Source organism: Neoarius graeffei, chromosome 14, assembly GCF_027579695.1.
Source record: "Neoarius graeffei isolate fNeoGra1 chromosome 14, fNeoGra1.pri, whole genome shotgun sequence".
NCBI lineage: Eukaryota > Metazoa > Chordata > Actinopteri > Siluriformes > Ariidae > Neoarius > Neoarius graeffei.
In genome coordinates this window covers 32,875,926-32,890,201 of record NC_083582.1, presented here as the reverse complement: position 1 = coordinate 32,890,201, position 14,276 = coordinate 32,875,926, and the positions used below count along the sequence as shown (strand labels likewise).

The window sequence follows — 14,276 nt, the reverse complement described above, 5'->3', positions numbered from 1 at the left end:
TAATTGTGGAATGCTGTCGATAACTGTGGAGAAAGGTGTTGATAATTGTGGAACAGTGTCTAACTGTGGTAATCAATAACTGTAGAGAAAGATGTCAATAATTGTGGAACGGTGTCGATAATTGTGGAACAGTGTCGATAACTGTGGACAAAAGTGTCAATAATTGTGGAATGCTGTCGATAACTGTGGAGAAAGGGGTTGATAATTGTGGAACAGTGTCTAACTGTGGTAATCGATAACTGTAGAGAAAGATGTCAATAACTGTGGACAAAAGTGTCTAATTGTGGAATGGTGTCGATAACTGTAGACAAAAGTGTCAATAATTGTGGAATGCTGTCGATAACTGTGGAGAAAGGTGTTGATAATTGTGGAACAGTGTCTAACTGTGGTAATCAATAACTGTAGAGAAAGATGTCAATAATTGTGGAACGGTGTCGATAATTGTGGAACAGTGTCGATAACTGTGGACAAAAGTGTCAATAATTGTGGAATGCTGTCGATAACTGTGGAGAAAGGGGTTGATAATTGTGGAACAGTGTCTAACTGTGGTAATCGATAACTGTAGAGAAAGATGTCAATAATTGTGGAACGGTGTCAATAACTGTGGACAAAAGTGTCTAATTGTGGAATGGTGTCGATAACTGGACAAAAGTGTCAATAATTGTGGAATGCTGTTGATAACTGTGGAGAAAGGGGTTGATAATTGTGGAACAGTGTCTAACTGTGGTAATCGATAACTGTAGAGAAAGATGTCAATAATTGTGGAACGGTGTCGATAACTGTGGACAAAGGTGTCGATAATTGTGGAACGGTGTCACGTGATCTGATACGCTAAGTAATCGGGAATCAACTATTTTTTTTCCAACTGAAAGTCTGAGTAATTATTCAGGCACGACTTATGTATTGAAAGTCTTTTCTACTTTTGCAACGGCCAAAAGATCGTTAAGGTGTCGATAATTGTAGCCGCCGCTCTAGTTATGTGACTGACGTGATGTTTAAATGTCCCAGGAATGCTTTATGTGTTATTTCAGAATGTCATTGTGGGAGGGTTTGTGTTTGAGGCGCTGCAGGGTTTGCCGGTAGGTGGCAGCAGCAGCAGCTTCATGTGTGCTGTGTGGAAGAGCGGCTGAAAGGGGCAGCAGGGTGATCAGGGTTCATGGCTCTCCGGCCAGTCGGGCACTGAGCGCTCATTAATGGCAGCTCCGAGTGTTGGAGTGATCGGGATCAGCAGCGCCGCGACGCCCTGCTTTGGCTTCACACTGTAGCTCTGCATTGCATAACGACGAATGCACGTTAGCTTTAGCATTTAGCTGAGTAATGGGCGAGCTGAGGCGGAGGTAGTTGGCCGTGTGGAGGAGAAAGCGGCCCTCCTGCAGGCTCGCTCCGGCCGTGTTTCCCGTGCTGACGGTTCGCGGATGTCGCTGCGGCGCTGCTCGGCTCGGTCCGGCTCTCCGGCGGTGTTGGAGCCGGGAGCGGGCAGGGAGCTGTTCGAGGCCTGCCGGAGCGGAGAGCTAGAGCGGGTCAAGAAGCTGCTCACCGCCGACAGTGTGAACAGCAGAGACACCGCGGGCCGCAAGTCCACACCGCTGCACTTCGCCGCCGGTGAGTGCCCGAGCATTAGCATTAGCATAGGGGTGTGTTAGCAGCTTATATACGGTGAGAAGTCGACATTTAACAATTATAGGAACTCTTTCTACATGTTTAATGTCCTTTCCGTGTTGAGTGATTCTGTCCGTATTGCTTTATACCACGCTGCTGTTAAATTCCTCAACCTGATTGGTCAGAAGCTGTTGATTCATTTTAAATAACCGTAGCTAAAGTAGAGTAGTTCCGGCTGCGAGCCAAATCACAAGTTTATATTTATTAATGCGTTTATTCTAACTGTGCGTGTCCGAAATCGCTCACTCGTTCCCTACTCCCTATACAGAGAATTACTATAGAGCTAAAACATACAGGGATCTCATTGGTAGAATGAAAAAACACTTTCGGACACTAGTCCGTCGCGCTGGTATTTACGTCATCACTGTCGCACAATTAAAACGTGTCAGATCAGCCGGCTGGTGGGATTTCAAAATAATAAATACATGTTTACCAGCTGGGAGGTCCGTATCGTGAAATACCGTGACCGAGGTCTTGAAAGTACTGACCGAGGTCACGGTAAAGGCCTCTGCATGCTCTTGCGACAAGGCTTTCGCAGATAGCTTTTCGCAGACAGTTGTAATTTATCGTTGAGCGGGGAGTAATAGGCGTGCGCGATGTTATTCACCGCCACAACGCAAGGGGGCGCGAAGTCGCTAGGAGTAGTTGGTGGGTGTGGTTAGTGGAGTGTTTATCCTCCGGTTACTTATAATGACTAGAACTTTTTTTTTTTTTATAATGACTAGAACTGGAGTCGTATAGATGTACGTACTTCCTCGATCAACCGCTCTTTGTGCTGCTCCATCTTCGCTCGTGTTTTTAAAAATGCCGGTCGTGAAAACAAACCAAACCGGGAAAGTAGGGAAGCGGAAGTGCGTGTACAGCGGATGTAGAGTGGACCAATCAAGGCCAATTTATGCTGACAACCCAGTCCTCGCAGACGGTGTCGCAGATAGCGTCTGCGTAGCCCCCCCCCACCTTCGCAGACGCTCTGCGCGCACCTCCCAAAAATTGTGACCACCGCAGAAGCCTCTCAGACAGCGCCGCAGACAAGAGGGCTCTGATTGGTCCACTCTACATCCGCTGTACACGCACTTCCGCTTCCCTACTTTCCCGGTTTGGTTTGTTTTCACGACCGCCATTTTTAAAAACACGAGCGAAGATGGAGCAGCACGAAGAGCGATTGATCGAGGAAGTACGTACATCTATACGACTCCAGTTCTAGTCATTATAAAAAAAAAAAAGTTCTAGTCATTATAAGTAACCGGAGGATAAACACTCCACTAACCACACCCACCAACTACTCCTAGTGACTTCGCGCCCCCTTGCGTTGTGGCGGTGAATAACATCGCGCACACCTATTACTCCCCGCTCAACGATAAATTACAACTGTCTGCGAAAAGCTATCTGCGAAAGCCTTGTCGCAAGAGCATGCAGAGGCCTTCAGAGCCCTCTTGTCTGCGGCGCTGTCTGAGAGGCTTCTGCGGTGGTCACAATTTTTGGGAGGTGCGCGCAGAGCGTCTGCGGAGGTGGGGGGGGCTACGCAGACGCTATCTGCGACACCGTCTGCGAGGACTGGGTTGTCAGCATAAATTGGCCTTAATTCACCATACAGACCGACATTAAGCTGGTAAACAATATACACTAAGTAACTTTAAAAAACGCACATTGATAAAACTTGCTGAATTCGTGCTGAGTTTATCTCAAGAAGAAAAGAAATATATATCACAATGGAAAAATAACTTCGTTCCGCCCGAATAAGTTCCAAATCTGTGCTCAAATCAGAATTTAAGGGAGTTGTACTCAATAACGTACAATATGACTCAGGTAGTCAATGACATGGACAGGCTTTAATTTTCAAACAAATTTTGCATACACTGTACACACACAATCTTGCCTATCAATACCCGGGGGAAATGATGGGAAAATTGTCATTATTGAAGATGCCACGCCTAAGCCAAAATCAACGTGAACAGGCCATCGGGATGTTGCGTGCCGGAAGTACACAGACAGAGGTCGCCCGGCACTTCGGTGTTCATCATTCGACCATTTCCCGTTTGAGTCAGCGTTACAGACAGACAGGGAGCACCAGGGATCGTCCACGCCCTGGTCAGCCTCGAGTCACGACGCCAGTTCAGGATCAGCACATCAGGCTAGCTCACCTCCGTGACAGATTCCTGACACCCTCAGTCACTGCTGCTGAGACCCCTGGACGGCACAGACCCAGAATCTCCAGCATGACGGTCCGAACATGGACCAACTGTCACTTTGAATTTTTTTATTGTGAATTAATTCTTGAGTTTGACAATAAATGTCCTTTATCGATGTTTCAAGATGTGTGTGCATTACATACAATATCATAAATTTCAAATATATGCATGGATCTAAAGTGATATCGTGTTGAATTCCGTTGTGCGTTTTTAAAGTTACTTAGTATATTTATTTTCTTTACCAAATTCTAACAGAAAACGAGAGCGCCCGAAAGGGAAAACCGAGCCGCCATTTTGAATCCTCATTCACGGCTGTAATGCAAGTGGCTTCCTCCTCGGTATATAAGTGCACTTCCATGGCAGGAAAAAAAGGCCGAATCCCATTTCACCCCTTGGCCCAACCCCTTGGCCCTTCCCCTCCATTTTGCGCGTTCACGTGAAGGGGTAGGGGTATCCCAATCCCAGTTAACGCGGAGGGGTAGGGGAAGGGGGAGGGCTTCTGTACCCCTCCAAACGGAGATTTTCCTGGAGCAGACTCCGAACGAAGGGGTTTGAGTGATTTCCCACAATGCCATGCGGATTTCAGCGAGATTTCATGCGGATTTCAGAAAGATGGCGGTTCCCGTGGCGAAAGATTGTCATAAATGTATTTTCTCCATTATTTACGTGTTTTAAGTTGTTATCCAGAGGAAACACGCCGCTTGATTCGCTTTCGAGCTGAGAATGAGCAGCGATTTCTGAAATCCAAGCTGCTGCTAAAAAGCTTTGGGAGTGAGTATTGTTTTCGGTTGCTTTACTGCGTACGTTTTGTTCTGTTATTCTCGCTTTTATTGTTTACATGAGTGTTCTGACACCTCATTCTGTCGGATGTGGTGCACGAAGCGCCAAAGATATCCCATTCAGTGGTGTTAGTTAACAAATCACACCCTGCCAGCAGAGATTTCTGGCTCTGACTGTAGCGGCTGGTCGCAGCCAATGACGCATTTGGTTGCGTTTTGCTAACGTAAACGCTGACGGAGGTACGCGATGACGTATGCGATCGTTGAAGGGCTATCCCAATACGTAAGGGTTGAATTTCAAGCCCTATCCCTTGTAGCTCAGTTTCAAGGGGAAGGGCCAAGGGGAAGGCGGAGGGGAAGGGGGAGGGGTAGGGGTAGAAATTAGAATTGGGATTGGGCCTAAAACTACATTTTGCCGCCTATGTAGTCCCCTATTTATACAAATAGGAGTCATTCAGGATTCAGCCATGTTTTTGCTCGGCGTTAGCAGCAGTTACAGGTTTTTAGCTTTCTCCTGAAATGTTTTTCTTTTTTCTTCTTCCTCAGGGTAGTAAAACTCGCTTTCACTGTGAACACTGTTGTTATCGCTATCCATGCTGTAAAATATTAATGCTATTCTCCTGAGAAATGCTGGCAAACATTTATAAGATTTTTGATAATCTTATAAATAAATCTTATTTAAAAAAAGATAAATGTTGACCAAAATTGTTACTATGTTTGTTGTTGTGAACGAGCGAGTCGCCAGAGGTCCATAACTGGGGTCCGTACCGTAGGCTCCGGACCCGCTCGCCAGCCAATCAGAGCGCAGGATTTGGACCGCAAAAAAAATAAATGCATTTATTTTTTTCGCGGTCCGGGTTCCATCAAATCCTTCATGACAACAACCGGAAGTGTACCAACACGATGGGGCGTGTAGCGCCACCTGTGGCTCGGGTGCACAATGTACCTCACACAATAGCTCGATTTCCTTGTGTGCATGTAGGATTGGATTTCTCTGGCACCCCTGCTGGGACCCTTAGCTCGATTACCGACAGTAGCTCGATTTGGATGTGCATGTAAACGCAATCAGTGACACCTCTTCAATTTGCCTGATATTTATTTTCTTAGTGCCTTATGATGTCAAATGAAAGAATCCAAAATTTTAGCTTCCTAGCTGGAACGGTTCTTGAATTTTGGCCCTTCAAAGTTTGGGTGCCACGCCCACTTTTGGGGTCCAGGAATTGTACACTTAATTTGCAAGCATTTTTGGAGGCCCATATCTTTTGTTCTAAGGAGGATATAGACCTGTAAATTGCTATATCTATGTATTCTGGCCCTGTCTATCTGATTCTGCACCTAAAAATAGCACAAGTTTACTAACTTTAGAGATATTAACCCCTTAAAAGTGGATTTTTTTTTAATGACTTTTTTTTTTTTGACATTTCAGGGGTCCATATCTTGGAAAGTTTTTGTGTTGATAGGGTTTAAACTGATTTATCATATTTGGGAACTCTACTGTGTACTTAGAGAGTTTCAGGGCACTCGGAGGTTTGGTGGGGGTACAGGAGGGCCCCAAATATGGCTTCAGGACAAAATTACCGTTTGGTACGTCCTACTTCAGGCCATTAGCATATCAATTAGTAAAAAGGGGAAATTATTTTACTAATTGATATGCTAATTTTCCCCACATGAGTGGCTAGGGGCCCCTTCCCCTTTTCTTGGAAAAAAAAAAACTGATGAGTCTAGGTTTAACTTCCAGTTCGGATGTCAGAACAAATGTAGTAAAGCAACCAGGATGTTGTTTTTCTTGGGATCATCCCCTTGTTTGCATCTTTCCCTTTCCTGTTTGAAAGATGCATTTAACTGTTAAGTGTGTAGTGGTCAGAGTTTGGTTGGATACAGGGAAAGGTGTCAAATGTAAAAAAAAAAAAACAGCATTGTGAAACAGCCAGGAAAGGGTTTATCCCTTGTAATTGTCAATATAACTAATGGGCTATTGGGTATAAATAATCTTCCCATAGATTAAAATCACTATATGGGTGTGCTTTTACTACCTTAAACATGAATAGGCAGTCAAAACAACAGTTGACCTACTTTCCGGACTTAGGATTTTTCAGAAAATATGCAAAAATAGTACCATATACAAATGCTTAGTTTATATTGAAGGAGTTGGATAATCAAAGTTTTTATTGGCTTAAAGGTTTGATAAAAGGTGTCTGTTGATAGGGTTAAAGGTTCATTCCAATCATCATGTGCCCACATGGCCAACTAATGGCCTGAAGTAGGGTGTACCAAATGGTAATTTTGTCCCGAAGCCATATTTGGGGCCCTCCTGTACCCCCACCAAAGCTCTGAGTGCCCTGAAACTCTCTAAGTACACAGTAGAGTTCCCAAATATGATGATAAATCAGTTGAAACCCCATCAACATAAAAACTTTCCAAGATATGGACCCCCAAAATGTCAAAAAAAATTGTCATTAAAAAAATCCACTTTTAAGGGGTTAATATCTATAAAGTTAGTAAACTTGTGCTATTTTAGGTGCAGAATCAGACAGGGCCAGCATACATAGATATAGCAATTTACAGGTCTATATCCTCCTTAGAACAAAAAATATGAGGCCAAAAAAAAAGTGTGTTTCCGGTTACCCAACCGACCCTAATCCGTACCGCCCGACCCTAAACTTTTTCGTTTTTTTCCCCAGTCGCGACTTTTACATATAACCCAACCGCGTGAACCAGAAGTTGTCGTCACTCACTGGGAAAATCAGGGCTTTCCACAAGCGCCGGCTGCCGGCCATACAGCCGACTACACAATTAAGTCCAGCCGGCTACTTTAATGACTTATTTTTGTAGCCCACAGGCTCTAAATATTAATTTTCGATTTTAATAAAATTAAATGTTTATCTAACGGATTGACAATAATGTCAAACTGAACCGCACTCATTTAAGTTGTGATTCGCGCTGTTTGTACCGATAATAACCACAAATTCCCTGCCGACTTCGTTGATCAGGGGAGAGTAAAGGCCTCTGCATGCTCGTGCGACAAGGCTTTCGCAGATAGCTTTTCGCAGACAGTTGTAATTTATTGTTGAGCGGGGATAATAGGCGTGCGCGATGTTATTCACCGGCACAACGCAAGGGGGCGCGAAGTCGCTAGGAGTAGTTGGTGGGTGTGGTTAGTGGAGTGTTTATCCTCCGGTTACTTATAATGACTAGAACTTTTTTATATAATGACTAGAACTGGAGTCGTATTGTACGTACTTCCTCAATCAACCGCTCTTCGTGCTGCTCCATCTTCGCTCATGTTTTTAAAGATGCCGGTCGTGAAAACAAACCAAACCAGGGAAGCGGAAGTGCGTGTACAGCGGATGTAGAGTGGACCAATCAGAGCCCTCTTGTCTGCGACGCTGTCAGCGAGGCTTCTGCGGTGGTCACAATTTTTGGGAGGTGTGCGCACAGAGCGTCTGCGAAGGTGGGGGGGCTGCGCAGAGCGTCTGCGAAGGTGGGGGGGCTACGCAGACACTGTCTGCGACGCTATCTGCGAGGACTGGGTTGTCAGCATAAATTGGCCTTAACTCATCCGTGGCCCCGACATGCGGTGTGCGCACGCGCACTCGGCGGAGGCAGTAGTGTGTCGGGGCCGTCGGAGGGAACAGAAGCAGAGATAACGCTTATTTTGTCTTTCACCTAGAGACATGATTCAAACTTTAAAACGGAGACAAACTTCTCCTGTGTGGATCTGGCATTCAACTTTTTTGCTGGGTTCTATACTTTTTGATCAGTCACAGATCAAACACCATGAGCACATCTGGAGAAATTCACACTTTATAATGGGTGTCTATTGCGTTACACACCAGCGGTGCTCAGGAGTTTAGAGTGTAGGCAGCTTGAAAAAAAAGCTCTAACTTTCTCATTTAAACTGTTTTCTCAGCCACAATTTTCACTCTACACACACAACTTTCTCAAAAGTTGTAGTCACACATTGTGTGAATCAAGACAAGTGTCTCCCTGAGCGATAGGATTTACAGTTTTTGAATGAGAAGCCTGAAAGTAAGGAGAGGACAGCCGCGCTCTCCCATAGACTCACATTATAAACGTGGCAGCGCTTTTACTGCAAAATCAGAAAAGTCACTTGTTTTTAACTCGCTCTAGTGTCCACATTTTTTACACTAGGGACAAAAAAATTACATTAATGTGTTCATGGGAGCCTTGTAGCACTCAATGTGAAAGAATGTTGTGAATAGCTCCTTCCGTTTCCGTGTAAATCAGCGTTGTTCGAGGAGAAGGAACTCTGAGAAAAAGCGCTCTTTGCTTGTTATATTGTGTGTTTTCCCTGCACCGTTACCAAGGCGACGAGCTGCACTCAGGGAGCAGAGAGGGGCGGGGCTGCTCTCTCTCTCTCATGGTGTATTGAGCTGTTATATTTACAGAAACATTCATGTTAAAAGGTGTCTCATGCTGCATCAGATTCATCAGAAGGTGGTAACTCAGGTGACCTGCAAAGAAATTCATTATATTTTGTGAAATTATTCCTGTCTAAATATAGGTTATGGCAGCCATCTTGAAAAAAAAAAAAGCCTGCCTACCGACCCTAGTTTTGAAATCTACGTAACCGGAAAAACATACTTTTTTTTTTTTTTTTGGCCTGGGCCTCCAAAAATGCTTGCAAATTAAGTGCGCAATTCCCGGACCCCAAAAGTGGGCGTGGCACCCAAACTTTGAAGGGCCATAACTCAAACGTTTGAGCTAGGAAGCTAAAATTTTGGATTCTTTCATTTGACATCATAAGGCACTAAGAAAAAAATAAGGCAAATTGAAGAGGTGTCACTGGGGAGGTTTGGGGCATTTTTGTGAATTGACATGGAATGACCCTAAAAAGTGTTAATTTCCCCGATGTAGAGATTTTTTTTTTTCCAGACTCCTTGTATGTTAATGTGCCTATAATAAAAATGAATTCACGGGGTGCTGAGTGGTGCGACTGAAAATCATTGGCGCTGCTGTTCGGAGGTAGCGGGTTTGAGTCCTGACGGGCTACGGCTAGCTGTAGCATCATGAAAATGGAAGTGTGTGAAGTTGCACTTCGCGTTCCTTCGCAGCATAGCTTTCAGTATAATGTAACGCAAGCTTTGAAAGAACAACCGAGGACTTGGTTCTAATCTCTTGTAATAACAATTCTAAAGAAAAGCTGGAGGTCGGTGAACGTGTGCACGCTCCATCTCACGTGTTCCTCTCCACGTTAGGATTTGGCCGTCGAGATGTAGTGAGCTACCTCCTGCAGCATGGTGCTAACGTTCACGCACGGGACGATGGCGGCCTCATCTCGCTCCACAACGCCTGCTCGTTTGGCCATGCTGAGGTGGTCAACCTGCTGCTACAGCACGGAGCAGACCCCAACTCCAGAGACAACTGGAACTACACCCCTCTCCACGAAGCAGCTATCAAGGGCAAGATCGACGTCTGCATCGGTAAAATGAGACTCCGTGCACGAACACTAATCACTGACTCGGCAGGAAGTGGTTTTCATGTGCATCACGTATAGCAACAGGATGTAAGATTTGAGAAATGTGCTGACGTTGTGGCTGAGAGTCGGCCATCACTGATTCGTTCAGTAGCTTTCAACTAAATGAGAAGATAAATGACTGTTTATTCAGGGAGGAAAAACATTAAAACTCCGGGTCTTAATTACTGCTGTATCGCTCCAGTTTGCTTTGTTTACAGCCACACTCACATCTGTTTGTTTTTCTCTCCTTTCTCTCCCCCCTCTTTCTCTCCTCTCTCCCCTCTGTCCCCCCCTTTCTCTCCTCTCTCTTTCTCCCCTCTTCTCTCCCTCTTCCCCTTCTCTTTCCTCTTCCCTCTCTCCCCTCTCCCTCTTCCCCTTCTCTTCCCTCTCTCCTTTCTCCCTCTTCCCCTTCTCTTTCCTCTTCCCTCTCTTTCTCTCTCCTCCTTTCTCTCCCGTCTCCTTTCTCTCCTCTCTCCCCCCCTTTCTCTCCTCTCTTTCTTCCCCTTCTCTTTCTCTTTCTCTCCTCTGTCTCTTTCCTCTCTCCCCTCTCTTTATCTCCTCTCTCTCTTCCCTCTCTCCTCTTTCTCTCTCCCCTCTTCCCCTTCTCTTTCCTTTCTCTCCCCCTTTCACTCCTCCTCTCTCCCCTCTCTCCTCTCATTCTCCCTTCTCTCTCTCCTCTCTCCTCTTTCTCCCCTTTCCCTCTTCCTTGCTCTCTCCCCTTCTCTTTCCTCTCTCCCCTCTCCTCTTTCCTCTCTTCCTCGCTCTCTCTCCCCTTCTTTCCTCTCTCCCTTCTCCCCTCTCTCTCCTCTCTTTCCTCTTTCCTTTATCTCCCCTTCTCTTTCCTTTCTCTCCTCTCTCTCTTCCCTTCTCTTTCCTGTCTCTCCTTTCTCTCCTCTTTCTCTCCCCTCTCTCTCTCCTCTTTCTTTCTCCCCTTTCTCTCCCCCTCTCTCTCCTCTCTCTTTTCTGAGGGGCGTGGCCCAGTACTATGCCAGTCACCAAAGAGAATCCGTAATTCCCAGTAGCCTACCTCTCCATGGATGGGATATTAGATTTATATCCCTCATCAAACTAAGTGTTAAGATTTTATGCTGGAGATTCACTCACTGGAGGCAGCCATGTTTGTTGTTTACATCAGCGCGAACTTCGACCTGCGCATGTGCGATGTACAGTGGTGCTTGAAAGTTTGTGAACCCTTGAGAATTTTCTATATTTCTGCATAAATATGACCTAAAACATCATCAGATTTTCACACAAGTCCTAAAAGTAGATAAAGAGAACCCAGTTAAACAAATGAGACAAAAATATTATACTTGCTCATTTATTTATTGAGGAAAATGATCCAATATTACATATCTGTGAGTGGCAAAAGTATGTGAACCTTTGCTTTCAGTATCTGGTGTGACCCCCTTGTGCAGCAATAACTGCAACTAAACGTTTGCGGTAACTGTTGATCAGTCCTGCACACCGGCTTGGAGGAATTTTAGCCCGTTCCTCCGTACAGAACAGCTTCAACTCTGGGATGTTGGTGGGTTTCCTCACATGAACTGCTCGCTTCAGGTCCTTCCACAACATTTCCATTGGATTAAGGTCAGGACTTTGACTTGGCCATTCCAAAACATTAACTTTATTCTTCTTTAACCATTCTTTGGTAGAACGACTTGTGTGCTTTGGGTCGTTGTCTTGCTGCATGACCCACCTTCTCTTGAGATTCAGTTCATGGACAGATGTCCTGACATTTTCCCTTAGAATTTGCTGGTATAATTCAGAATTCATTGTTCCATCAGTGATGGCAAGCCGTCCTGGCCCAGATGCAGCAAAACAGGCCCAAACCATGATACTACCACCACCATGTTTCACAGATGGGATAAGGTTCTTATGCTGGAATGCAGTGTTTTCCTTTCTCCAAACATAACGCTTCTCATTTAAACCAAAAAGTTCTATTTTGGTCTCATCCATCCACAAAACATTTTTCCAATAGCCTTCTGGCTTGTCCACGTGATCTTTAGCAAACTGCAGACGAGCAGCAATGTTCTTTTTGGAGAGCAGTGGCTTTCTCCTTGCAACCCTGCCATGCACACCATTGTTGTTCAGTGTTCTCCTGATGGTGGACTCATGAACATTAACATTAGCCAATGTCAGAGAGGCCTTCAGTTGCTTAGAAGTTACCCTGGGGTCCTTTGTGACCTCGCCAACTATTGTATGCCTTGCTCTTGGAGTGATCTTTGTTGGTCAACCACTCCTGGGGAGGGTAACAATGGTCTTGAATTTCCTCCATTTGTATACAATCTGTCTGACTGTGGATTGGTGGAGTCCAAACTCTTTAGAGATGGTTTTGTAACCTTTTCCAGCCTGATGAGCATCAACAACGCTTTTTCTGAGGTCCTCAGAAATCTCCTTCGTTCATGCCATGTTACACTTCCGCAAACGTGTGTTGTGAAGATCAGACTTTGATAGATCCCTGTTCTTTAAATAAAACAGGGTGCCCACTCACACCTGATTGTCATCCCATTGATTGAAAACACCTGACTCTAATTTCACCTTCAAATTAACTGCTAAGCCTAGAAGTTCACATACTTTTGCCACTCACAGATATGTAATATTGGATCATTTTCTTCAATAAATAAATGACCAAGTATAATATTTTTGTCTCATTTGTTTAACTGGGTTCTCTTTATCTACTTTTAGGACTTGTGTGAAAATCTGATGATGATTTAGGTCATATTTATGCAGAAATATAGAAAATTCTAAAGGGTTCACAAACTTTCAAGCACCACTGTACCATGGTATTGTGGGTTTTTTTTTTTTTTTTTTTGCTTTTTAAATAAAGGTTTGTTTGTTTTTGCCATGCTATCCCCTGCCTCGCCAGGCATGATCATGACATGTAGAGCTCCACACACGCTCATGGAGCCAGAGCTGTGACTCAAGTCAGTGACTAAACTGTTATTTTTTTGGTATTTGAAAAAGAGACCAAGCAGGATGTAAAAACAATTACTGACTCTCAAAATCAGAAAGGTGTTAAAACTCTTGATTTGTGTGGTTATTTTAAAGCGAGACTGCCTTTCAGATTTTTCAACTGTAGGTCATAAAAAGAATTTTCCCCGATGCTCAGTTATTTTTGTTTAGTGGACTGAAAGCTACTGAATTCGAATCACAGACTTATTTATTTATTTATTTTTAAATAGAACAATTAATGAATTTAGATCCACATGGCCCTAAATTCTCCGCTATTATTTCCTGCTTCACCATGACCCAATACAAGATACTACATCATGCATGACGTGGTGGGCTTTCCCTGTTCGTGCAAGGCATTGTGGGATACAAATGTGAAACAGGAGAGAAAAATGGAGGACGTGAGCGTGCGAATGAAACGTGAAAGCCCGACTACAGTAACAGAAAGCGAGAAGAAAAGACGTTGTTATATACGAAGGAAAGGAAACGTAGGACCAAACTAATAGGCTAAATATTGGCGCTCAGCGAGCACCTCGGTGTGATCAGCTGTTCGTTTAGCGACAGAATGATGGAACTGTCAGTGCACGCTCAAAGTAAGCATGCGCACACGGACTTCCTCTGTCTGCTTGACTGCACGAACCGAGCGATTTTGTGCACATTATTTGCTCAGGATATTAAAGAACTTCCCAGCCACAGAGTGTCCTGATATTTTGTGAGATATTACAGAAATAAACATGTATCACAATGACCACATTTCAGAGGGAACTAAATTTCACCGATTTGATGAAATCGAAAGGCCGTTTAGCTTTAAAGGAACAGTCCACCGTACTTCCATAATGAAATATGCTCTTATCTGAATTGAGACGAGCTGATCCGTACCTCTCCGAGCTTTGCGTGACCTCCCAGTCAGTCAGACGCGCCGTCACTCCTGTTAGCAATATAGCTAGGCTCAGCATGGCCAATGGTATTTTTTGGGGCTGTAGTTAGATGCGACCAAACTCTTCCGCGTTTTTCCTGTTTACATAGGTTTATATGACCAGTGATATGAAACAAGTTCAGTTACACAAATTGAAACGTAGCGATTTTCTATGCTATGGAAAGTCCGCACTATAATGACAGGCATACTAAAGGCCTCTGCATGCTCTTGTGACAAGGCTTTTGCAGATAGCTTTTCGCAGACAGTTGTAATTTATCGTTGAGCGGGGAGTAATAGGCGTGCGC

The 14,276-nt window shown here is 44.4% G+C and overlaps 1 protein-coding gene across 3 annotated transcripts in view; it reads left to right on the top strand.

Moving 5' to 3' along the window:
* Nucleotides 1-1,095: 1,095 nt before the first annotated feature.
* The window catches only part of LOC132898136 (poly [ADP-ribose] polymerase tankyrase-2-like), a 136,154-nt gene continuing 122,973 nt past the window's right edge, over nucleotides 1,096-14,276 (top strand). For 2 of the 3 annotated variants that reach the window (XM_060939548.1, XM_060939547.1), the window contains exons 1-2: nucleotides 1,096-1,602; nucleotides 9,847-10,071. In XM_060939548.1, coding sequence (XP_060795531.1) covers nucleotides 1,416-1,602; nucleotides 9,847-10,071 — 412 coding nt within the window. In that variant the 5' untranslated portion in view covers nucleotides 1,096-1,415. The remainder of the gene's footprint in view (nucleotides 1,603-9,846; nucleotides 10,072-14,276) is intronic. The other variant, XM_060939549.1, reaches the window with a different exon arrangement.